The sequence below is a fragment of the Emiliania huxleyi genome (genome assembly GCF_000372725.1).
Source record: "Emiliania huxleyi CCMP1516 unplaced genomic scaffold EMIHUscaffold_377, whole genome shotgun sequence".
Lineage (NCBI taxonomy): Eukaryota > Haptophyta > Isochrysidales > Noelaerhabdaceae > Emiliania > Emiliania huxleyi.
In genome coordinates, this window is record NW_005199145.1 from 19424 (window position 1) to 41527 (window position 22104).

The following is a 22104-nucleotide window of genomic DNA, read 5'->3' on the forward strand; positions in this document are numbered from 1 at the left end:
TCTGGCTCTCGTCGAGAGCGTTTTGCGTCCCGGCGGGTGGGAGAATATGTGTCGTCTGATGTGTCACTGTGTGCGTCACATCGGTCTTTATAACAAGCACGGTCGATCCGTCGAAGCGATACACTCGTTCCTATCACGCTGGAAGGCTGGCACGGAGCTCTGTGCCGGCACACAGCAAGAGCCGTGCGGCAAGAAGAGCTCGATGGGGAGCGAGAACCGTCAGAGGTGCTCACCCAGGTTTCGGAAGTCCGCCTTGATGCGGTCAGTTCCCCCCAGGTTTGACCGCGCAGCTCGCAAGACTCGTCGAGCACTCGCAGCCTTTCTGCGCCTCTGACTCTGCAAGCTATGCGGGAAGAGCAGTTTATCCGCAATATATCGACGAGTTCGAGAGAGCCACAGGCTTTCGCTCGGGAGGGATTGAGTGCATCGCGACGGACTTCAGGTTACACCTGAAAATCTGACGGTTCTCGCTCCCCATCGAGCTCTTCTCTTGCCGCACGGCTCTTCTGTGTGCCGGCGCAGAGCTCCATGCAAGCCTTCCAGCGTGATAGGAACGAGTGTATCGCTTCGACGGATCGACCGTGCTTGTTATCAAGACCGATGTGACGTACACAGTGACACATCAGACGACACATATTCTCCCACCCGCCGGGACGCAAAACGCTCTCGACGAGAGCCACAAGAAGGCGTCCACACAGCAAGCCGCTCGGTCGATCACGTTGCTCGCTCGATGCCGGCGAGCGCATGGCGCACGCCTTGGACGGTGGCGAAGCCAAAAACACCGATGGTGGCCGTCCGCTGGCGTGAGCGGCGGCGGTCGAGACCTCACCATTCGCGCCGACGACCCAACCTCACGCGGAACAACCCAACCCGCAACCAACCCAACCCCAACACCAAACAACCCAACCCAACACGAAACAACCCAACTCAAAGCACGATTCTGAAGTTGGGCCCTCAGCAAGGTCGAGGGCGGGCCCTTCCGTCCGGGCTCGGGCCGCCCTCTCGCCCGCACCTCTGCGGGGCTTGCACGCGTGCCTAGTGTCGTGTGAGTGAGTACACACACACACACACCTAGTGTCGTGCGAGGGAGTTTGTTTGTAAAATTCTTAGATTTTTGCGGAAATCGCTCGGGCCGGCGCCGTTCAGAAAAAGAATTTCTTGGCCACGTTGCATCCAATGACGCTGAGGAGCTGCTTCGCCGCGGCTGTCGCCGCGATCGCCGTTGCCGCCGCCATCCTCGCCGTCGTCGCCTCAGCTGGTCGCAGCTCCGGCCAGCCGCACGCCTCCTCTGTCGCCGCCAAAGCCACCATCGGCGTGCCCTTGCCATCGAGGAGGGAGACGAGCGCCGGCGTCGTCGCAGGCCGCACCACCGGGCAGCCGCACCTCCGGCCTCGCCGGCATCCGACGCAGCTCTGGTTCAACTCGTCGTTTGGCAGCGGCATGGTGCTGCAGCAGGCGCCGTCGACCGCGTCCGTCTACGGCCTCCTCCGCGCCTCCTCGCCCGCCGCCGTCCTGGTCACCGTGACCGCTGCCGGGGAGACGGCCGGGTACACGGTCGCCGCCAACGTCACCCCCTCGGCCTGCGCCGCCGGCTGCGGCGAAGCCGGCTGCGGCAGGCTGTACCACTGGCGCGCATTCCTCCGGCCGACGCCAGCGAACGCGACGGCGCACGTGGTGACGGCGCGTGCTGCCGAGGCCACCGCCCGGCTGACGGACGTCAGCTTTGGCGACGTCTTTCTCTGCGCGGGCCAGTCCAACATGGAGATGGGGCTCGGCGCGGCGTTTGGCCACGCGGCGCTGCTGCAGCGGACGGCCGAGAGGCCGAGCCGCATCCGTGTGCTCTTCGACGGCGGGTACCACCGCACAGCCGGTGCACAGGAGCACACCTGCGCTTGGCGCCGCGAGCCCGGCCGGCCAGGGTACGGCGGAGAGGCGCGATGGCTGCCGGCTCACCTGGCGGCGCTCGAAAACAGCAGCGCCGGCGGCGGGCAGCCGACGCTGCTGTCGGCGAGCGCGGTCTGCTACCACTTTGCGGATGCGCTATCGCGGCAGCTCAGACGCGACGGCGCCGAGCCGCCGCCGATCGGTCTCATCAGCGTTGCCTATGGCGGCTCCGCCGTCGCGCAGTGGCTTCCTCCGGGCAGCGGCGAGCCCCAGTGCCGCTACGCGCTCGGCGGGGAGCTCGCCGGCGGCGGTAGCCTCTTCGCGAGCAACGTGGCGCCGCACGTCGCGACGGCGCTCAAGAGCGTGCTGTGGTGTCCCTCCTTCGCCGCGCTGCTCCTCGTCGCCCCCTCTTCACGGCTGGCGGTTTGGACAGGTACCAGGGCGAGTCCGACTGCCGCAAGCAGGCCCTCGGCGGCGACGCCGTCTCCGGGGTGGGCTACGGCTGTCGGCTCACTGCGCTCGTCCGCGGGTGGCGCTCGGCTTGGGCGGCGGCGGCGGGCGGGGGCGCAGGTGGGGCGGGTCTGCCGTTCGGAGTGGTGGGCCTCGGCTCGGAGGCTTGCAACGGCCCCGACGGCGGCTGGGAGCTCGGCGGGCTGAGGTCGGCCCAGGCGGGCGGCTTCGGCACGCTCCCGTCTCCGTTGCTGCCAAACACGTTCCTGGCGCACACCTACGACCTCCCCGAGCCGTACCCTGGCGCCGCCTGCCTCCGCTGGCGCTGCTGCGACCCGGCGGGCCAGCCGCCCCGCGCCACCGCCGCCCTGGCGGCCAAGGAGCGTTTCGACGAGCGCGCGTGCAACGACTCGCACGCCGCTTGGGTCAACAGCTGGGCAGGCGGCGGCGGCGTGTCCAGGGGTCGTGCGGCCGCTCCTGAGGCTGGCGGCGCGGCGGCGTGCCGCGCCGCTTGCGACAGCTTCTTTGAGGCGCCGCCGATCGCAACCGTCTTGGGCGGCCTCCACCCGCGGGCCAAGCGGCAGGTTGGCGAGCGGCTCGCGGCGGCGGCGGCGGCGCACCTCTACGGCGGGAAGCGCGCCGCCGCGGGTGCCACCCTCTCCGGCTGCGCCGTCCGCGGCCGCTTCCTGGACACTTCCCTTCACAGCAGCTTGTGCCGTGAACAGGTCCGACCCTCTCCGGCTGCGCCGTCCGAGGCCGGAGGCTGGTGCTGCGCTTCAACTCCTCGCTGCTGAGGGGGGAGAGGGTCGCGCTTCGGCTGCGGCCGGGCGCGCTCTCGCCGCTGCAGGTCCACACGACTTCCTCGAGTTGTTTCATTCCGTTGCACGGACTCTTCTTCTCTCGCCGCTGCGCAGGTGCTACTCAACGCGTCGCAGTTCTGCCTCCACCCACTCATGCGCTGCCCCGCGGGCGCGGCCAGCTGCCCCGCCGCAAGCCGGGAGTGGTACTGCCCCGACCCGCTCTCGCACGGCGCGCTGCAAAGGCGGCGCGGCGCGAGCAGCGGCTTTGGAGCGCTGGCCGGTGCCCCTGGGCTCGCGATGGCGCGTAGCTCCAACTGGCCTCGCCCTGCGAGGCATGTCCAGGACACGTCCAGGTCATGTCCGAGACTTGTCCTTTAGGCGCGTAGCTCCAACTGGCCTCGCCCTGCGTCGCCCTTCGACCCGGCGCACCAGGCAGGGGGGCCCGCCAGCTGGCTCTCGCTGCCCCTCACTTCGGCGATCTCCGCGCACGAGGTCGCGGTCGATCTCACGCCGCTGCGAGGGGCGCCGCCCGTCGCAGTGAGGTACCACTGGGGCGACCTCGCCGAGGGGGACCGCCGCGGATGCTGCGACGACGGCGACCCGCGCCTCCGCGTCACGGTGCCGTGCGAGCCGGCGGCGTGCCCGCTCGTCGCCTCGGGGGGGCTGCCGGCCAGCCCCTTTCTGGCGTTGCTCTCTGCGGGGCGGTGCCGTTGCATCCCGCCGCAGGTCTGCGACGAGGCCATCGACGGGCGAGATTTTCTACCTCGTACGTTGGTATAGGAGTTCGTAAGTGTGCGCTGGCGGAAAAGTAACTTAGACGAATGCATGTGCAGAGAGAAGAGTAGGCAGTACCAGTATTAGCTCGTCAAAAATATTTTTTGGACCTCTCTCTCGGCTCTCACCGCTCAGTCTCTGTCTCTCTCTTCTCTCTAGATTATCTAGCTAACACACCCACACGACTAGCGACTACCAGTCTACTACTGGCGTCTACTTAGTCCCTCAGAACGGGAACGGGAGCACAAACGCGCCGCCCGCGGCGTTCTCGCGCTCCGCCATTCGCTCCGCCAGGCCTGGCACATTTGACTGGAAGGACGAGGAGCGCTTCGTCTCGTACGACGGCTCGTTGCCGCCGTCCCTCCGCACGATGGTCAGTTCCGAGTACGAGGTGAAGGAGTATGAGACGCCGCCCATCGGGCCGCGCAGCGAGGACAGCACGAGCAGGACCGCCGCACCTCAAGCAGAGGGTCAGGGCTGAAAGGGTTGTGCTCCTTGGAGTGGAGCACAAGCAGGATTACGGCGCACCGAGGGCGACTGCCGGCGCCGCGAGCGAACCGCGCGCCTGGCCGCCGGCCGGCGGGTCAGGCGCAGGCGGTGGTGGCGTGCCGCCGACGCGTCGGCCCGACGGCCGGCCGTCACGCAAAGCTGGCAAAGGCGTGCGTGAAGTGGGATGGGCCGAAGCGAGCAGCGGCAGGCGGTGCGTGTGTGTCGGCGTGATTGCCGCTGTATATGTAGTCAGCGCGAGGAGAGTGGTGCCCACTTGCCACGATCGAATCACCGACATCCCGGGGCGCGATAAAAAACCTGTAGCAGGATGAAAAGACGCGCTAAATGTTTTTACTGCCCGCTCTGCACGCGCGGGCCCCAGTCTACATTGGCTATATTGTGGTGGAGCGCAGTCGCGGTGTCAGTCGCGGTGCTTGAGCTGCTCGTTCGCGAAATAGCCCTCGGCCCACTTGACCAGGCCGTAGCTCCCGAGCATGGCGGGCCAGAAGCTGTACCAGCTGGAGGCGACCTCGGTCCCCTTGCCCACCACCTTCTTCTTGATCTCGTACCAGAAGCCGCCAAACGCCTGCGAAGGGGTGGTGCGGGAGAGGCGTGAGCCGCCGCACGAGGATGGGGCGCGATGGCGCCGCTACTGGGCGAGCCCGCCACCGCCCTGGCCCACCCGCCGCGTGCGACCAACGCCAGGCCGCGCCCGCTCCTCCTGACCCTCCTGCCGCCCGCATCTCTTAGCAGCTGTTGCGTCCCGACGCGCGTCCGCCTCTGGTGCCCTAGATCCTCCCGCCGACCCGGCCGCGGGACGCGCCGGGCGGCGGCAGCGGCGGCCCTCACGCCGCACGCGCCGGTAGCTACTCCTACTATTGCTGCGCGGCGGCCGCTGCGCGCAGGCGCTGCGCGCCTTGGTCTCCATGCCAGACCACGAGTAGACGCGGTAGTTCTTGACGACGCCCTTCATCCTGCGTGCGGGCGACACGACGGTGGGCCGCGCAGGGAACGCGCGACACGGTGGGCTCGCGCGCAGGGAACGCGCGGAGGAAAGAGGCGCGCAGCAGACTGCGCGGCGCCGGTGGCTGGGTGCGCTCACAAGTCGCCGCCGCCCGCCATGGTCGCTGCCGACGACGCTCCTGCGGGGAGGCGAGGCGCGGTCGGGGGGAATGCTTTCGGCGCCAGAGAGCGGACGCGCTGCAGCAAGCTCCTGGACGACAACAGCTGCAGCGCCAACAAAAGAAAAGGACAAGCGCGTGTCCCACAAAACACAGCCCAGACCTACCCTACCTACCCCGGCATGACGCCCGGTCCACCAAAAACAAATATACGAATCCGTGCTTGCTTCACGACGCGGCCATGCTCCGCCTGCTCGCTGTCGGCGCCACAGCCGCTGCGACCGCCGCCGCTGCCTACGCCCTCGCCCGTCGCCGCGTCGCCCGTCCACGCGTCGCCCTCGTAGCGAGCACCGCTCGGCAGAAGCTGCTGGCGGTCGCCGCCGCGACTGGCTGCACTGTCGTCGGCTGCAAGGTGCCAGCCACCGCCACCGACTGTCGCCCCAGCCTCCGCCCCTTAGTAGTACGCCACCTTCCCTCGCAAGGTGCCGTCGCTGGTCGCGGAGCAGCCTACGGGCCTCGACGAGACGATGCGCGGCGCCAAGAACCGGCTCTCTCAGGCGCTCGCCACGGACGAGGCGGCCGGCGCCGACCTCGCCGTCGCGATCGAGAGCGGCCTGCTGCGCGCGCTCTCTGGCGACGAGGAGACGTGGGTCGATGTGGCGGTGGTCAGCCTCCGAGACTTTGGCGACGTCCAGGACACGTCCACGACATGCCCGAGAGTCCGTGTAGGTGGTGATCGTCCGCGATCTGGCGACCGGCGGCGAGGCCATGGCCACCAGCGCGGGCGTGCAGTTCCCGACCGCCGCCGTCGGCGAGTGGGCCGAGGCGGGAGCCGAGGGGACGGTCGGCGAGGTGCTGAGCGAAAACACGGGCTGCGACAAGCACGATCCTCATGCGGCGCTCACCTGCGCGCGCTTCCCGCGCGCCGCGCTGCTCGAGCAGGCGGTCCGGGTGGCGAGCGCGACGCTTTACAGGAGTCGAGTCGCCCTGCCTGGATGAGGAACAGTAGGGGGCGGATGGGACAGTCCTCAGTCGCACCCTCCCCTGTGGTCCTTTCTCCTTCGTAAAAAGAAGAAACACGAGTAAAGAAATAAAAAGAGACACCCTTACTAGGAGATGGGTAAAAAGAAGCAGCCCCCTGCGAGACAGTATTCTAACACCTCGCTCTAGCTGTGGCCTCTCAAGCCGTATGCCCCTCTCTCTCCATCAGAAGTGCGACAGCATGGTAGGCCCGTGCCGTCGCCATCGGCGCCACCTCCTCCCAGGCGTTTGTGGCCGGGTCGAATCGCTCTACCGTGGTAGCCGACCTTTCGGCCTCAGCCTCATCGTCATAAATCGTGCCGCCCACAGCGTACAGCTTGCCGTCGAGCACCGCCACAGCGAGCCTGTTCCGTCCCGTCGCCATCGGCGCCACCGCCTCCCACACATTTGCAGCCGGATCGTACCTTTCGACCGAGCTGAGGTAGCCGTCGTAATCGTCGTATCCGCCCACAGCATACAGCTTGCCGTCGAGCACCGCCACGCCGTGGGTACACCGCGGCGCCGCCATCGGCGCCACTGCCTCCCATGCGTTGGTTGCTGGGTCGTACCGCTCGACTGATCGGAGGCGGCTATCGTCATCGGATTCGCCGCCCACAGCGTACAACTTGCCGTCGAGCACCGCCACAGCGGAGGCCCCCCGCGCCGTCCCCATCGCCGCAACCGCCTCCCACGCGTTCAGCGCCGGGTCGTACCGCTCCACCGAGCTGAGGCCGTTGTATCCGCCGCCGAACCCGCCCACAGCGTACAGCTTGCCGTCGAGCACTACAGCTGCGAGATTTGCGCGAGTCGTCCCCATCGGCGCCACCGCCTCCCACGCTTTTGTCGCCAAGTCGTACCGCTCCACCGAGGGGGACAGTCCGACGTTGCGCTCCACGCCGCCCACCGCGTAGAACTTGCCATCGAGCACCGCCGTGCCGATATACCTTCGTGGCGTCGGCATCGGCGCCACAGCGTCCTCCTCCCACTCATTTGTAGACGGGTCGTACCGCTCCAGTGAGTTGAGGAACTCGCCGTCGCTGCCGCGGCCGCCGATCACGAGCAGGCGCGGCCGATCGCGCGTCTTCAGCGTCTCCTTCCAGCCGCGGCGCCACGCGCGGCACGTGCCCTTGATGGCGTGCTCCTTGGTCGGCAGCTGGGCGAGGATGTGCGGGGCGAGGTCCGGCGAGAGGAGGACCTCGGAGAGCACCCACTCGGGCTGCTCCACCCGTGCGGCGTGCTCCTCCGCCACGCGCAGCGCGGCGGCGCTCCAGAGGGGCGCCTGCTCGTCGATGAAGGCGAGGAGATTCTCTGGCGAGAGGCCAGAGAGGCGGGCGCCGATGCGGTGGGAGGCCATCGAGAGCAGTCCAGAAAGAAAAGCGCGGGATACTTTCTCACATGACAAGCACAAGCCACGACAGCGATTGTGGGGACTACATGATCCGTACGTGAAGGGGGGAGGGGCCCCGTCCACGGAGCTAGGCGGTATGGGCTGCTCGTCCTGAATTCACACACACTGTGTTCACACGTGTTTCCCCCCCCCACCACACACACACACACACACACGGACGTACGCATACGAACCGCATTATGACACAGATTCGAGACTCGGTCTCGAACTGGGGTCTCGAGGTTCGATCGAGTGGACGCCATCGGTTATAACCGACCAAGTTTGGTCATAGTTGACCACTCGGGCACCAAACTTGGAAATGCGGCGTCGAAGGAGATATGTTGAGATAGAGATCGTGTCTCGTCTAAGTAAGTGTGTGGGGGGAATTGACCACTCGGGCAAAATCGGCCGAGCCACAAGCGGAGTGGCGGCTGGCCGATTTAAGTGGGGGGGCTTTTTGTATTTCTTTCTTTAATGGTGTGAGAAGTAAAAACCCGTTCAGAGGGTATCTCTGAATATACCCTCGGGCCTGCGCCACCGACGCCTAGGGGCGCAAAGGAGCTCGAGGCGCACAAGTCGAGCCTCCAAGAAGGACTGAAGTATATTTGTGCCGCCATCGGAGATAGCGAGCTCAAACAGTCCCTCGCCCAACGAGCTGGGCACCAAACTTGGAAATGCGGCGTCGAAGGAGATATGTTGAGATAGAGATCGTGTCTCGTCTAAGTAAGTGTGTGGGGGGAATTGACCACTCGGGCAAAATCGGCCGAGCCACAAGCGGAGTGGCGGCTGGCCGATTTAAGTGGGGGGGCTTTTTGTATTTCTTTCTTTAATGGTGTGAGAAGTAAAAACCCGTTCAGAGCATCCGAGTGAAGAGACGCTACATGAGTGGGGGCCTCGAGCTTCCCGGCGGCCCGGGGTCAAGGGCCGCGCGGGAGGAGGAGGCACGCTTACCCATCACCAGGGCCACCCCGGGGGTTCACCAGGGGGTAGAGGCGGAAGCGGCGAGTGAAGCCCCTTCCCGCCGAGGGCCCGCACCCAAGGGCGCAGAGGCGGAGGCGGCATGGGAAGCTGCCGCGAGCCGCCTTGCCCCCTCGGGCGTCAGCGGCGCGCTTGCGCCCCCGCAGGTGTCTTTCGCGGGGGACCGAGCCAAGCGCCAGAAAGTGGAGACTTCCGGGAACCTTCTCTTATCAGAGACCTCGGGAGGACAGCATGGCTTCACAGTGTACGCTGACGGCCCGCACCGGCAGGGAGGCGGCGCTGACCGCCTCCCCCGCCTGGAGATTGTGCAGATGGGCGCCCTCCACTGGGGCCGAAAAAGAGGACGTCAGAAAAAAAGTTCGTTCCGCAGCTTCAAGCCCAAAATGGAGAGTCAAGCGTGCAGCTCGAACGCCGCCCGCTCACCCTGCTCAACTACAACCTATTCGGCCGCTGCCGCCTGCTCGACTACGCCCTCCGACAACGTGCTCACCGACGACAACCTGCTCGACATCATCCTCGGAATCCATCGAATCTGCGGCGACGCCTGGGACAGCCGTCGCTCCGTCAGCCACTCGTTGCTGCGAACCCTCGATAGCCAGGTCATCACCTATGCGGATGGCGGCGCCGGCGCGGCGGCCCGCGCGGAGGTGGCCCTGTGCCGATTCCCCGCCCTTCGCGAGCTGCGCATTCGAGGCCTCGATGACTTGAAGCGGCTGCTTCCGATCCTCGCCAGCCGGCACTGCGCACAGGCCTGGCGGCTGCCTCACTCGAGGCTCTCGGCCGGCCTTCCGTCGCTCGGCCTTCCCTCTGTCGCGCCGCACGGCCGGATGGTCCGGCTGGAGCTCTCGGGCTGCGGCGCGCTCACCGACTCTGACCTCGAGAGCCTCGCCGAGGCGCTTCCGCAGCTCGAGGAGCTGCAGCTTTCCTGCAACGCGCAGCTGGTGCGGCCGAGGCTGGGCGGGCTGCGCAGGCTGCGCGTGGCGGCGCTGTACATCTGCGCCTCGCTTCAGGACGGCGCCGTCGACGACCTCTGCCGCGGCTCCCCCCTCCTCCGCGAGCTCTCCGTGTGGCGCTGCTCGGCGCTGCGCCGGCCGAGCCTCGCGGCGCCGCAGCTCAAGCAGCTGAACGTCTCCGAGTGCTTCGAGCTGACGGAGGAGGCGCTGGTGGGCGCGCTGCGGCGATGTCCTGCCCTGGTCAACCTCCTGGCGGCGGGGTGCCCTCTCCTCCGCTCCCCGCGCCTCTCCGGCTCGCGCCTGAAAGAGCTCGACCTCTCCGCCAACACGTTGGGCGACGAGACACTGACCGCCGCCTGCGCCGCCGCGTCATCGCTGGAGCGACTCGACGTCAGCCACTGCCGCAGCCTGCAGTCGCCCACTCTCGGCGAGAGGGGAGACACCTCCGCCCGCTTCTCGCGAGACGGCCTCCGAGGAGCCTTCTCGGAACTGTCCTGTAGGGGGGGAGATGCTCCGCTCGCTGATCGCCACCGGCTGCGACGGGTGAGCCACGGCCCACACCCTTGGCCCCGCCCTGCTGCGCGTGCGTGGAGACGTCCGCCCTCGCCCCCCGCCCTTGCCTCACCTGCCCTCCCCTCGCCTCCCCTTCTCTCTCCTCTGCCTCGCCTCCCGCGCCTCCCGCCCTTGCCTCACCTGCCCTCCCCTTCTCTCTCCTCTGCCCCCCCTCCCTCGACAGGCTGACCGACGAGGCGGTGAGCGGGCTGTGTGCACGCTCACCGCGCCTGGCTACCCTCCGCCTCTCCCTCTGCCTCTCGCTCTGCCGGCCGACGATCCGCGCGCCGCTGCTCTCCGAGGCACACCTCAGCGGCTGCTCGGCGCTGCAGGACTCGACGCCTGAGCCAGTCGCCGGGATCCCTTTTAGAGCACCCCTGACGCCCCCCCCTCTCGCGGCTGCTCGGCGCCCGCAGGACGCGGCTGCGGCGGAGCTCTGCGCGAACAGCCCCCACCTGCGGAGGCTCGGCCTCGCCCTCTGCTCCTCGCTCCGCTCGCCCGCCCTGCGCCACGAGGCACTGCTGCGGCTCGACCTCTCCCACTGCGCGCGGCCCGAGATCGCCCGGCCCGCGAGATCGCTCGAGCTCGGCCCGCGAGATCGCTCGAGCTCGGCCCGCGAGATCGCTCGAGCTCGGCCCGCGAGATCGCTCGAGCTCGGCCCGCGAGATCGCTCGAGCTCGGCCCGCGAGATCGCTCGAGCTCGGCCCGCGAGATCGCTCGAGCTCGGCCCGCGAGATCGCTCGAGCTCGGCCCGCGAGATCGCTCGAGCTCGGCCCGCGAGATCGCTTGAGCTCGGCCCGCGAGATCGCTCGAGCTCGGCCCGCGAGATCGCTCGAGCTCGGCCCGCGAGATCGAGAGAACGACGGAGGCGGGACCGAGCTGGCCGGGGCTGGGCGTAGGCGGAGCCCTGCTCGAACCCGAGATTGGAGGCCGGTGCTGATTAGCCGAGAGTGGCCCGAGATTGACCCGAGATTGACCCCGAAATGGTCGAGGCCGAGGCTGGCGAGATGGTGCGAGGCCGAGGGCGGCGGCGCCCCTCGCACCTCACGCCGCGGGCTGCTAGTCTGGAAAAGTGCGCTACGAGCCCGCCGTCACGAGCAGGCGCCGAGAAGAGAATAGAAGAGAAGAGAGGAGAGTCCGCCGTCACGAGCAGCGAAGAGAAGAAGGGGGAAGAGAAGAGAGGAGAGTCCGCCGTCACGCGCAGGCGCCTCTCGCACCTCAAGCTCGCGGGGTGCGCGGCGCTGCTCGACGCGGCGCTCGAGCGCGCGTGCGTCCGCTCGCCGAGGCCGCGCAAGCTCGCCGTCGCCCCCGCCGACGAGATTGCGCGAGGCTGAGCGAGGCTGGCCGGGAGGGTAGGCTGCGCAAGCTCGACGTCTCGCGCTGCACCGCGCTCGAGGCGCCGTCCCTCGCTTGCCCCGCCTTGGAGGCGCTCTCGCGTGCGCCGGTCTGAGGCAAGGAGCGCGGCGTATCCAGCGACGACTGTCCGGGCACGTGACGCGCAGGTGCCCCCCCCCCCCCCTTGGCGTGCGCCGGTCTCGAGTTGAGGCGAGATCACCCGAGATCACCCGAGATCACCCGAGATGAACAGGTGCTCGCGTGCGTCGGTCTCGAGCCGGAGGCGTTGGCGGCGCTTCGCCTGTCCGAATGGTTCCCGGCGCTCTCCAAGGCGACCGCGGCTAGAAACGCGCACACACACACACACACACACACACACACACACACACACACACACACACACACACACACACACACACACACACACACACACACACACACACACCACACCACACACCCGCACACACACAGACACACCTATGGCGCGTGCATTGGCCCAAAGCCGCCCGACCCCGCCACCACCCGCGCTGCCCAGGTCAAGGGCATGGACTGCTGAGCCGGCGAGGAGGTTTTCGAAGAGCTCTCGAGCTGAGTGACCTTGCAGGCCGACCAGCAGCAGCTACGAAGGTGCGCCGCCCTCACCGCCCGACACACCCACCCACGCCACTTGCCATGCGCGCCTCTCCCCTATCCCACCACGCCACGCCTCTATACCACACTCCACACCAGCACTGCACACCACAATCCCGCGGGCCCTGACGTGCTTGTCAGCACCGGGGCCCATTTTTGTTCTCTTGGAACTCGGCGGCGCCGCCGCTGAGTTTTTCGTGCGCGATATTTCCGCTTTGTCAACCACTGTTCGATCTCGTCCAGCTGAGAACTGACAACTGTGCGCTGTGCGCGGAGCGAAGACGGTGAGAACGAGCAACGAGCACGGAGAGCAGCGGCCTCAGCTACAACGTACAAGCAGCGAGCAGGGAAGCCGACATGCGGCGCTTGTGGGGCTGCGGGATGCGGCGGGGAGAGCGGCATTGCCATTGGTTTTGCACGCGCACGCGCGCGGCACGGGGCACGCGCCCCCAGTCCGTACGGACTACGGTACGTTACCTCGCTGTGTGTGTGTGTCGTGCCTGTCGGAGAGCTATCTCGGTTTTAGCCCCTTTTACCCCGTAATTGCCAAAAAACCTCGATGTAATATCACACACGGCCGGCCGCTACGTTTCGTGGCCGAGCAGGCTCGGCAGGCGGCCGCTCGCCTCCAGCGCCTCAAAGCCGGGTGAGGCGGCCAGGCAGAGCCCCGGCTCCCCCGAGGGCATGTCCCCGTCGGTGAAGCCGCCGACGCACCGCCCGCCGACCCAGACAGAGGGCATGGACGTCCTCCCGGTCGCGGCGGCTATGGCCGCGCGCAGCGCCTTGCCATCCCTCCCGCGCGCCTCAAGCTCAATCGTGCGCACGCTGCCTGCCGGCAGCCACGCCTCATTCCCCTCGATGGCGGCGAGCCGCTCCTTGGCGAGGAGGCACCACGGGCAGTCGACAAACGAAAAGAGGACAACCTGCGACGAGGCCACCTCCTCGAGGAGCCGCTGCCGCCAGCAGACCGCGTTGAACTCCGAACCAGCCGCCTCGACGATGCGATCCACTTTCCAGCCGCCAATGTGCTGCTGCTCCGCCTTCATGAAGTTGGCGACCGCTTGGCCGGCGCCGCTGCGTGCGAAATCGAGCTTGAGCGAATCCGGAGCAGCCGCCATCGGCGTGCCCTTGAGCATGTGCAGGGCCACGTCGCCCTCGATGTGCTTCTTGTGCAGCGCGGCGACGCCATCGGAGGCGGAGAACCATTCGAAAAAGGCCTTTGTGAGAGAGAAGGCGACTGCCATTTCTTTGAATGAAACACAAACCGCCGCTTCTGCCCTTCCTACCAAAACGCCGGGGGCCCGGGGGCCGGGAGGTTGCGAGCGTCGCAAACAAAAAAATCGCAAATGTGAGGCTGCCGACTGCACTCCAAGTGCTGCACGGTCCACGGAGCCAACCCTCGGAGCCCCGTGTTTACTTTACGGCCCTTGCCCTGCGAACGCGCACCCCCAGGGCTAGGGCTCTCTTGCCCGCAACCCGATGCCAATCATCCGGCCCGCTGGGTGCGCTTCTTAGCTCCCCGGCCCTGGATGGATGTGTGTGCGGTTACTCACTGCACTCCAAGTGCTCCAAGGTGGTCTCTTGGTTCCGGCTAGCCAAGCTCCACACGCGCGTCGGCCGCCCACTCGCCAGCCTCTGGCGAGGAGTTCACGCACTCGCTCACGATGGCGCGCGTCCAGCCCATCGGTGCGCCGCTCCGTGAGGATCTCACAACCAGGCCCGCCTGCGCGCGAGCCTCAATGGCGCCAAACAGGCTGCCAAGGAGGTCGCCGTCATCCGCTGGCGGGAGCGCAGCAGGCAGCACAGGAGTCGCAGCCTGCGCCCCAAAACCATCAGGTGACACACCAAATGACGGGTCGTGTGTCAAGGGGGGGGGGAGCACCGAGGGGGGGGGGAGCGCCCAAGGCACGGGCGGCGCCTGCCATCCCGCACCGCCCGATCCACGGTCACCAAGCCGGTGCCGCAGAGAAAAGTACAAAGTACAATCAAGGCACATTGCATGCTCTGATGAGACGAGGAACGGTAATCCGCAACATCTTCTAGGTGTCGAGGTGGCGTGCTGGCGTCGGGCGCGTCACGCTCACGGTGGTCGGTCGCGGGTGTGGTACGGGTGTGGCCCCCATCGCTCGCCGAAGAATGTTGGTGGTGACGATGCTCTGCCTGGTGAACAACGGGCCGCCGCGGCGCGCGGGCAGCACGGTGCTTCCTTTCGGAGTCGTGGCAAATGGGACATCAAACGCAGAAGTCTTCCAGACCATTTACAGGCGCGGCCTGTGGACGAACCGATCGCGAGGGGCACCACGGCAGTCACTATCAGGCTTAGGCTCGAGCATAGAGAAGACGCGCGTCCTGTGCACAGTCCTTCAAGAACTTGTGCTCAGCTTGTCCCGAGCAAGAGGAGGGACGACAGAGGCAAGGTTGCTCCACGCCCAGCGTTCTACCATTCTTGCACCGGCACCCTATGGTATCTGCAGCATCCAACAGCGGCGACCGGCACATGGGTACGGCGCGTGGAGGCCTACTGCTTCACTTCCACTACACTTCCACACGAGGCGGCGCGTGACCGAGAGTCCAAGACGCATCACGATGCACAAGCAGGCCGTCGAAATTACTGGACGCGGCTGGCAGAAGCTCCTGAGGTACGAGGGTCTCGCGTAGATACATCGCATGTGAGTTCGCAATTTTATCAAAAACTCTTGAACGATATGGTGTCGAAACACCGCTCTGACAGCGCTCAACAGCTTCGTCCCCCGATCAACATTAAACCCACGAGTGCGCTCTGATCCCCCGCATGCGCAGCAGTTGGAACAGCCGATAGCTCTCGCTCAGCAGCCGCGGCTTCGCCCGGCGGTTGTGTGGTTCCCGAAGCGTGATGTCCCAGCCCTTTTCCACCATGGGGCTGTCGACGACGTGATCCTCAAAGTAGAGTTCGTCGATGAGCCCCGAGAGGGCGTTGTCCGCGAGGATCTAAGCGACTCCTGCGAGAGTGGCGAGGCACTTAGCTCCGTGCACCCGCCCACCCCCGCCACAGGCAAGCTCATTCACAACCTGCTCTGCGATTGCGCCGTGTGAACCTCTCACAGACCAGCGCACAGCGCCATAGGACGTCTTTTCTTCTCAATCACAAGGCTGTGAATAGAATTTTACAACTTGAAAGAGGCGAGGAAGAAGGATCAGGCGCGGTATGGGTGGACGCGTGACAGATGATTCCCCCTGAAGGCCGCGCCGCCGCTCGCTGAGCGACGCCTCACATCGGCACACCGTGATGAACACCGCCATGGTGACACCCGAGGAGTGGGCAGCGTTCGAGCTCAAGGCGGCCGGCTGGAAGCCCGTTTACAACCCGCCGCAGATCGGCTCGAGCTGCTCCGCGAGGCTCGTGCGCTGTGTGATCAACTCTAGCTGCCTGTGCGTCGGTCCCTGCTGCCGCGCCGCCTTTGACATGCCTTGCTGCTGCCCCACGGACAGCTTTCGGATCACAAAGCCGGAGGCGGCCTTCGGAAGAATGCTCGAGCGCGCTTCGACAACGCGCCGGACCGCCTACGATGGCGTCTGGTGGGTCGCGCCGCTGGGTTGCAAGGCGATGTCATCGACACGTCCATGACGCGTCCAACTGCCTGTCACAAGGTGGATGGAGGACAACGTCGCAGGCGAGGGCCTGCTGACCCTGCAGGATGCAGAGTGGTTCTCGGACTCGCTGTTCTTCAAGACGGCCGGGTACAACTGGACCGTCGACAGCTGCAGCACCGGCGTCGCGCTCGTGTTCCCCCCACACGCGAGGCCGCCGGCACACGTCCGCGACGCGGCGACGCCTCCCAGTAGTAGGCGGCGTCTGGCTCACCTTTTGGTGGGACTGCGTGACGGGAGGCAGGCACACGTTCGAGGTGTCGCCCTCCCTACCGTCAGCCGGAGACTCGCACACGCGACCGCACAGACGGGACCGCACAGACGGGTCACACACACACACACACACACACACACACACACACACACACACACACACACACACACACACACACACACACACACACACACACACACACACACACACACACACACACACACACACACACACACACACACGCACACACACACACGCACACACACAACAGAGAAGCACACACACCGAGGTGGCGCCTGCAGGTGTCGCCGTCGGGGCGCTGGATCATGATTGTCGCCTCCGGTGCGCCCTCGCCCCGCTCGCCGCTTGCCCTTGCTCTCCGCCCTCGCCCGCTGCACGTCCAGCACCCGAGTCTCTGTCTCTCGGCAGGCGACCAGATAAAGGGAGCCAACTGGATCTACGTGCTGCAGGATCTCGAGCGCGGGGGCGCGACACGCTGCAGATGAGACGCCGTAGAGTCACGACCCGATCTCTGCGTGCCCAGGAGGGCGACGTGGTCGTCGGCGCGGACGGCGCACCGCTGCCGGAAGGTGCTGCATGGAGCGAGACTTGCCGAGAGATGGCAGAGTGCCGGGGTTGGACGAGGCGAGGCGGGACGGGACGGGAGGAGACGGAGAGAGGCTGACAGGGAGAGTGAGGCTGACAAGGAGAGGGGGGGGGGAGAGGGAGAGGGAGAGAGAGGGGGGGAGAGAGAGGGGGGGAGAGAGAGGGGGGGAGAGAGAGGGAGAGAGAGAGAGAGAGAGAGAGAGAGAGAGAGAGAGAGAGAGAGAGAGAGAGAGAGAGAGAGAGAGAGAGAGAGAGAGAGAGAGAGAGGCTCTGAGCGCGCGCGGCCCGCGCAGGCTCGTGGCTTTCCGGCGAGACGCTCATGCGCGTCTCGTTTGCGACGCCCTTCGACCCCTCCTCGGCCGTGACGTACCAGTATTGGGTGCAGCGGGTCGCGCGGCGGCCCGAGGGTGAGGAGAGAGGAGAGGAGAAGAGAAGAGAGCCCCAGGGGGGGGGGGGGGGGGGAGAGCAGAGAGAGAAGAGGGCAGAAAGAGAAGAGAGATGTACATGAGAGCGGGCCACCCCGCCCCCCCGCCAGGCGAGGCCGGCGGCGTGCAGCTTACCCCGATGTACGAGAGGCTCAAGGCCGCGGTCTACAACCAGTGCACCTGCGCCTTCTCGCCCACCGACGGCTCGAGCTTCATTCTCGCCGCGCAGGCGAACCGGTTCGGACCCGCGCCGCCCCCGCCCGAGCGCATGGCTCGCTGACGGAGTCCGAAAGACAGCGGTCCTGAATCGCCCGTCTCGCGCTGTCGTCTGCGACTCATGTTTCTTAGGAAGGTCGTCGTGATTCTTTACAGGTATATGTTACTCGTGAGATGGCAAGCGCGGACGTTCTATACCCTCTTCTCTCCCGCACGGATGATCGACCCCAGCAAAATTCTTTTGCGCAGCGTGACTCGATGTTGCACTTGCCGCCGCGCTTGCCTTCCACCGAAGTCGCCCGTCGAGTGTGAAGTCGCCCTTATGGCCTGGCTTGTTCGCCGCCTTCGCGCCCTCATGGTCGAGGAGCCGCTGTGTGCGGGCGACCTCACGTGTCGGCAGCCGCAGCGACGCTCCTCCTTTGAGCGCGAGCGACTCTCCACGGGAGACATTTCGGTTCAGCGGGCGCAACGGCAGCAGCGCCGGTCCTTTGACCTGGCGCAGCAGCAGCAGCGCCGGTCCTTCGAGGAGAGCCTGCGAGTGCAGCAGCAGCGTCGGTCATCACAACGCTCGCGCAGGTCGAGCCACGGCAGAGTGAGTCGGCGGTGGCGGCTCGCGGTGGCCGGTTGGGGATCCGTTCGCCAGAGCTCGTGCTCCGAGGGCAGCTCTCGAAGCTCCCAGGTCACGTCTGAGTCGGAGGCGAAACGGTGCAGCGGGTCCGGGGTGGAGGCAGAGGCGGCGCCGGCCGAGCCAGTGTCGGAGGCACCACCGGCGCCTCCGACCGAGAGCGCGGCGGCGGCGAGAGAGCGGATGGAGCGGATGGAACGGATCGAGCAGGCGCAGTGGGCGAGGCTGGAGAAGGAGCGGATGGAGGCAATAGAGCAGGCGCAGTGGGCAATGGCGGAGGAGGAGGACGACGAGGCGCCAGAGGTCCTCGAGTCAAGCTCTGAGAGCTGCCTCGGACTCTTCCTCGCCGGTGCGGCGGGCGCCGGCGCGGAGGAGCAGTCGCCGGCCTAAATGTTTAATATTCGATCTGTGTCTGTGCGTTTTGTGTCGCGGCATGCCATTTTTTCATAGCGAGTTGGCTAGAGGGATGTTCTACACAATGTGTTTTCTCGCCGGTCGGCGGGGCACGTCTTTTCTGACATGTCCCCGCGCTCTGCGGACTGCGCACCGGCGCTGCCACAGATATAGCGCCGCAGCGTGCCACTGGCGGCCCAGTGCTAGTGGGGGAGTGTGCGCCACGGCGCTCTAGGAGACGTTTTCATTTCCGTTCTTCTTCGTGAGAGTACTAACAGCATACCATGTACCAACCGTAACGGATCAGAGTCTGGCCACTGGCCTTGGCACGGCCAGCTCCGCGTCCCTGTCGAGCTCAACGTACGCGTTGCCGATGACCATCCTGGACGCGCCCTCCTGCTCCTCCCCGCCCTTGGCCTCCGCCACAAAGACCACCCGCCGCCCTTCGGCCCACACGCGAGTGCGCACGACGTCGCCTACAGTCGATTCCGAGAAAGTTCCGAGTAGGTTCGTGGCCCACAAGCGGAGCACACACGAGAGCTGCCTGGCGAAACGGTGCCGACGAAGCGTGCGCGCACCGCCCTGAAGCGAGTAAGGAAACGCCAAATGAGTCTCCACGTGCTACAGGAGCCCCACGGCATTGCAAGTGCAAGTTTCCGGTGTGGTGTGTGTGTGTGTGTGTGTGTGTGGCCTGAAGCGGGCCGCGTCGCCGCGCGCGCAGAGGAGCAGCACCGCTCGCACCTATCCCCCCGAGGAGCGCGCTCATGTCGACATAGATTCACCGCAGTGGCGCGGGACCGCACACTCGCACCGCGTAGCCGAGCGTGCACAAGCCGTGCAGGATTGGCGACTCGAATCCCTGTGCGCGCGCGGCGGCCGGGTCGACGTGCAGCGGATTGTAGTCGCCGCTGAGGCGGTAGAGCCGCGCCTAATGGTGAGGCACATGCATGTCAGCACGGCGTGGGGCATGTCAGAGGGGCATGGGCGTGGGTCTGGGTGGTGGTGTTTGTGTGCGGTATGCGCCTGCTGCGCGCCGACGCACTCGGTGTGAGACGCATCGCACGCCCGCGGCGGCGGCGGTGTCGGCGGCGCCGACGGCTCACAGCCGGAGGCGGCCACGCTGGTGGCGCCGAGAGCGTAGGCGGAGGCGCGCATGCGGTAGAGCAGAGCGCCTCCGCCGTCAAACAGCTCGCCGGCGGTGTGTATGAGAGCACCGTTCCGCTTCGGGACGACGCCGAGCAGGCGGGACTGGTACGTGAGCGTGTGTGCGCCCTCGGCCGATGGGACGTCCCGGACACGCTCGATGTACCTCTCGGCGTCCAGCAGCGCACGCGCTCCGGGCAGCGCCAGTCCGGACGACGCGAGGCGGAGCAGGGTTGGCGACGGAAAGTCGACCACGTCGAAGGAGGTGCCCTTGTGCAGCAGCACCGCCGGAAAGAGCGGGAAGGCGGCAAATTCGTCGGCACCCTCGTACACGTGCCGCAGGTCAGTGCAGCCGACTCCGAGCGCGTAGACGATGAGGTCTCGACGGTTGTAGCTCACCGTGGCGCTGGCGACCTCCGATGTAGAGCTCGAGTCGGAGGAGGCTGGCATCGCTTGCCCCTGTGTAAGCACCTCGGTAGGTGTCCTGCCGACGTTTTTCTTTTAAGAATTCTTGGTTCAAGTGTTAGTGCCTGGCGCGTCCCGTGCCCAGTGTCGTGCGAGGGAGTTTTGTTATAAAATTCTTGGCGAGTGCGAGCAAGAAAAAAGGGAGAAGAGGAATGGGGGTAAGAGAAAAGGGTCCGGTTTAAGGAAAAAGGGCGCCGAAAAGAGCGTGCTCATCCGTTTCACCCTTCGACCCCAGCTGAATGATGAGCGGCGAGGCCGGAGAGGAGCTGGATACACCGGCCGCTCGCATCATGGCGCGTCGCGAGAGCCGCGCCGCGATGCCGGACCGCCTCAAGGTGGCGGCGCCGGACGACAGCTCGGATGAGGAGTGGAACGGAGACGACGACGAGGATGAGGAGGAGGACGGTCGCGTTTACTTGGACGCGTCGAAGTGTGGCCGCGTGCGCTTGCACGCGGTGCAAGGACCTGCGCAGTCGTCCTCCGGCCTGGGGGTGGACGACGAACGGCGCAAGAGCCTGGCCGACAAGGGCTTGGTAGTGGCGGCGCTCCAAGAGTGGTGCTCTTGGGAAGAGGTTCCTCCTTTCCGCTCCCCCCCCGCAAGGCGCGAGACACACGAATTCTTCTACCCCCACGACTCGGAACGCGAATGTGACAGGACCATCGGGTCCTTCAGCCACCAAAGCGAGATCACCCGAGTGCAGCTGAGCCTGCCTCTGGCCTCGCCTCCCTCTCCTTCAGGCATTCGTGGCATCCTATGGGTCGTCCAGAGTATCGACCTCTGGCTTGTCAGCCAGTCTCACTTGATGACCCCCTTGAAGTACAGCGATCGCCAACTCGCTGGCCTCTCCGCAAGGCCCCCCGACCGCGTCGAACTCATCGGCACGGGCTCTCTCGGCTACGGGACCGGCCCCAGCTTCGGCTGAGGGCTAACTAACAAGCTGCCGAGCCCAAAAATCACTGTGAGCGTCGCGATTTCTTGTTGGTCTTCAAGAATCTCACTCTTCCAGGATGGTCGACGCATAAAGAGGACCGGCGGGCTTTGATTGGTTCTACCTTTATTCAAGGGCGTGTCTCTCATTGCATTTTATTGCTTCTTCCTTTGTGCACGAACGTGTACATTTCGGCGCTGAGCCCCTCTGACTGCGCCACTACAAGGAAAGCAGGCGGCCTTGTGAAGCGCCACCCTCGCCTGTCGCTCCGAGGACTCACTGGACCTCTCCCTGAAGTGGCGATTTGAAGAACCTCGCCCCACAAACCAATTTCTGTTACGCTTGTCTGGCGCCGCGCCTCGCAGGCGTTTCTCGTGGCGACCTCTTGAGCTTTGATGGTGCCAAAACAGATGGTGCCGATCGCCCGCCCGCCCGCCCGCTCGCCAGCACCATTCCACACCAACTCCACCCCACACGATCGTCTTGCATCTCCGCCCTTACACTGCCCGCTTGCCGGCTGCCGCCGCTGTCGCCGTCGCCACACGCCTCTGCGTTCCTGCAGGAGGGAAAGATGATCTTTGCCACGGCTCTCGTCGTGCTTGGCCTCACCGAGTCGGCTGACGCCCTCGTCCCACAGCAGTTGGCGAGGGCCCTCGTGGCGGTGAAACATGCGTCTGCCCAGACAAGTGTGTCGTCCAGGGCGTTTGAAGCTTGCTCATCGCACTCGGATTGCAGCGACGACAATTACTGCGATACCGCGCAGCAGTGCTTCCCGTGCTCCGCGTGCGCTTCTTTTGACGACGCTATCGACGGCACGTGCCCGTCGAAGTGCGGCGACGGCGGCGGAGGTTGCTCATCGCACTCGGATTGCAGCGACGACAACTACTGCGATACCGCAATGAACTGCTTCCCGTGCTCCGCGTGCGCTGCTGTTGACGACGCCATCGACGGAACCTGCCCGCCGAAGTGCGGCGACGGCGGCGGAGATTTCGGAGACCTTTGCAACGATGGCTCCGGGTGGGAAGAACTCTTTGGCGCCGACCTGCTTGAATGCCTCTGCGAGAATGGCGCGACCTCAGCGTCTGTGA

The 22104-nt window shown here is 66.0% G+C and overlaps 6 protein-coding genes across 6 annotated transcripts; 4 read left to right on the forward strand and 2 right to left on the reverse strand.

The window, feature by feature from the left end:
* Nucleotides 1-1440: 1440 nt before the first annotated feature.
* EMIHUDRAFT_458764 (hypothetical protein) lies at nucleotides 1441-3990 on the forward strand (the record flags this gene model as incomplete). The annotated part of the gene is made up of 5 exons (XM_005771618.1): nucleotides 1441-2255; nucleotides 2318-2982; nucleotides 3060-3181; nucleotides 3249-3434; nucleotides 3513-3990. 5 exons carry the CDS (start codon nucleotides 1441-1443, stop codon nucleotides 3912-3914), a joined length of 2190 nt encoding a protein of 729 aa, XP_005771675.1. The 3' UTR covers nucleotides 3915-3990.
* Nucleotides 3991-5700: 1710 nt separating this feature from the next.
* On the forward strand, nucleotides 5701-6615 carry EMIHUDRAFT_458765 (hypothetical protein; the record flags this gene model as incomplete). The annotated part of the gene is made up of 4 exons (XM_005771619.1): nucleotides 5701-5737; nucleotides 5863-5930; nucleotides 6001-6180; nucleotides 6248-6615. 4 exons carry the CDS (start codon nucleotides 5701-5703, stop codon nucleotides 6515-6517), a joined length of 555 nt encoding a protein of 184 aa, XP_005771676.1. The 3' UTR covers nucleotides 6518-6615.
* A 2671-nt stretch (nucleotides 6616-9286) lies between these two features.
* On the forward strand, nucleotides 9287-11742 carry EMIHUDRAFT_118068 (hypothetical protein; the record flags this gene model as incomplete). The annotated part of the gene is made up of 3 exons (XM_005771620.1): nucleotides 9287-10085; nucleotides 10357-10399; nucleotides 11613-11742. 3 exons carry the CDS (start codon nucleotides 9287-9289, stop codon nucleotides 11740-11742), a joined length of 972 nt encoding a protein of 323 aa, XP_005771677.1.
* A 1215-nt stretch (nucleotides 11743-12957) lies between these two features.
* Nucleotides 12958-13617, reverse strand: EMIHUDRAFT_243078 (hypothetical protein; the record flags this gene model as incomplete). Its single annotated transcript, XM_005771621.1, has 1 exon — nucleotides 12958-13617. One exon carries the CDS (start codon nucleotides 13615-13617, stop codon nucleotides 12958-12960), a length of 660 nt encoding a protein of 219 aa, XP_005771678.1.
* A 4187-nt stretch (nucleotides 13618-17804) lies between these two features.
* On the forward strand, nucleotides 17805-18552 carry EMIHUDRAFT_369559 (hypothetical protein). Its single transcript, XM_005771622.1, has one exon. The coding sequence runs from the start codon at nucleotides 17817-17819 to the stop codon at nucleotides 18474-18476; it is 660 nt and encodes a 219-aa protein (XP_005771679.1). The 5' UTR covers nucleotides 17805-17816; the 3' UTR covers nucleotides 18477-18552.
* Nucleotides 18553-18719: 167 nt separating this feature from the next.
* Nucleotides 18720-20996, reverse strand: EMIHUDRAFT_444937 (putative peroxisomal multifunctional beta-oxidation protein). Its single transcript, XM_005771623.1, has 6 exons — nucleotides 20859-20996; nucleotides 19503-19876; nucleotides 19291-19407; nucleotides 19105-19220; nucleotides 19015-19061; nucleotides 18720-18955 (listed from the first exon to the last, which is right to left on the reverse strand). Coding segments are annotated over exons 1-6 (828 nt in total). The 5' UTR covers nucleotides 20860-20996; the 3' UTR covers nucleotides 18720-18782.
* Between the last annotated feature and the right edge of the window lie 1108 nt (nucleotides 20997-22104).

Coding starts and splice junctions, on each gene's coding strand:
- EMIHUDRAFT_369559 (XM_005771622.1), top strand. CDS start 17,817: ATGGTCGAGGAGCCGCTGTGTGCGGGCGACCTCACGTGTCGGCAGCCG.
- EMIHUDRAFT_444937 (XM_005771623.1), bottom strand. Junction 19,221..19,290: donor TGTGCACGCTCGGCTACGCG/GTGCGAGTGTGC, acceptor TCGGGGGGATAG/GTGCGAGCGGTGCTGCTCCT. Junction 18,956..19,014: donor CGTTTCGCCAGGCAGCTCTC/GTGTGTGCTCCG, acceptor AATCGACTGTAG/GCGACGTCGTGCGCACTCGC.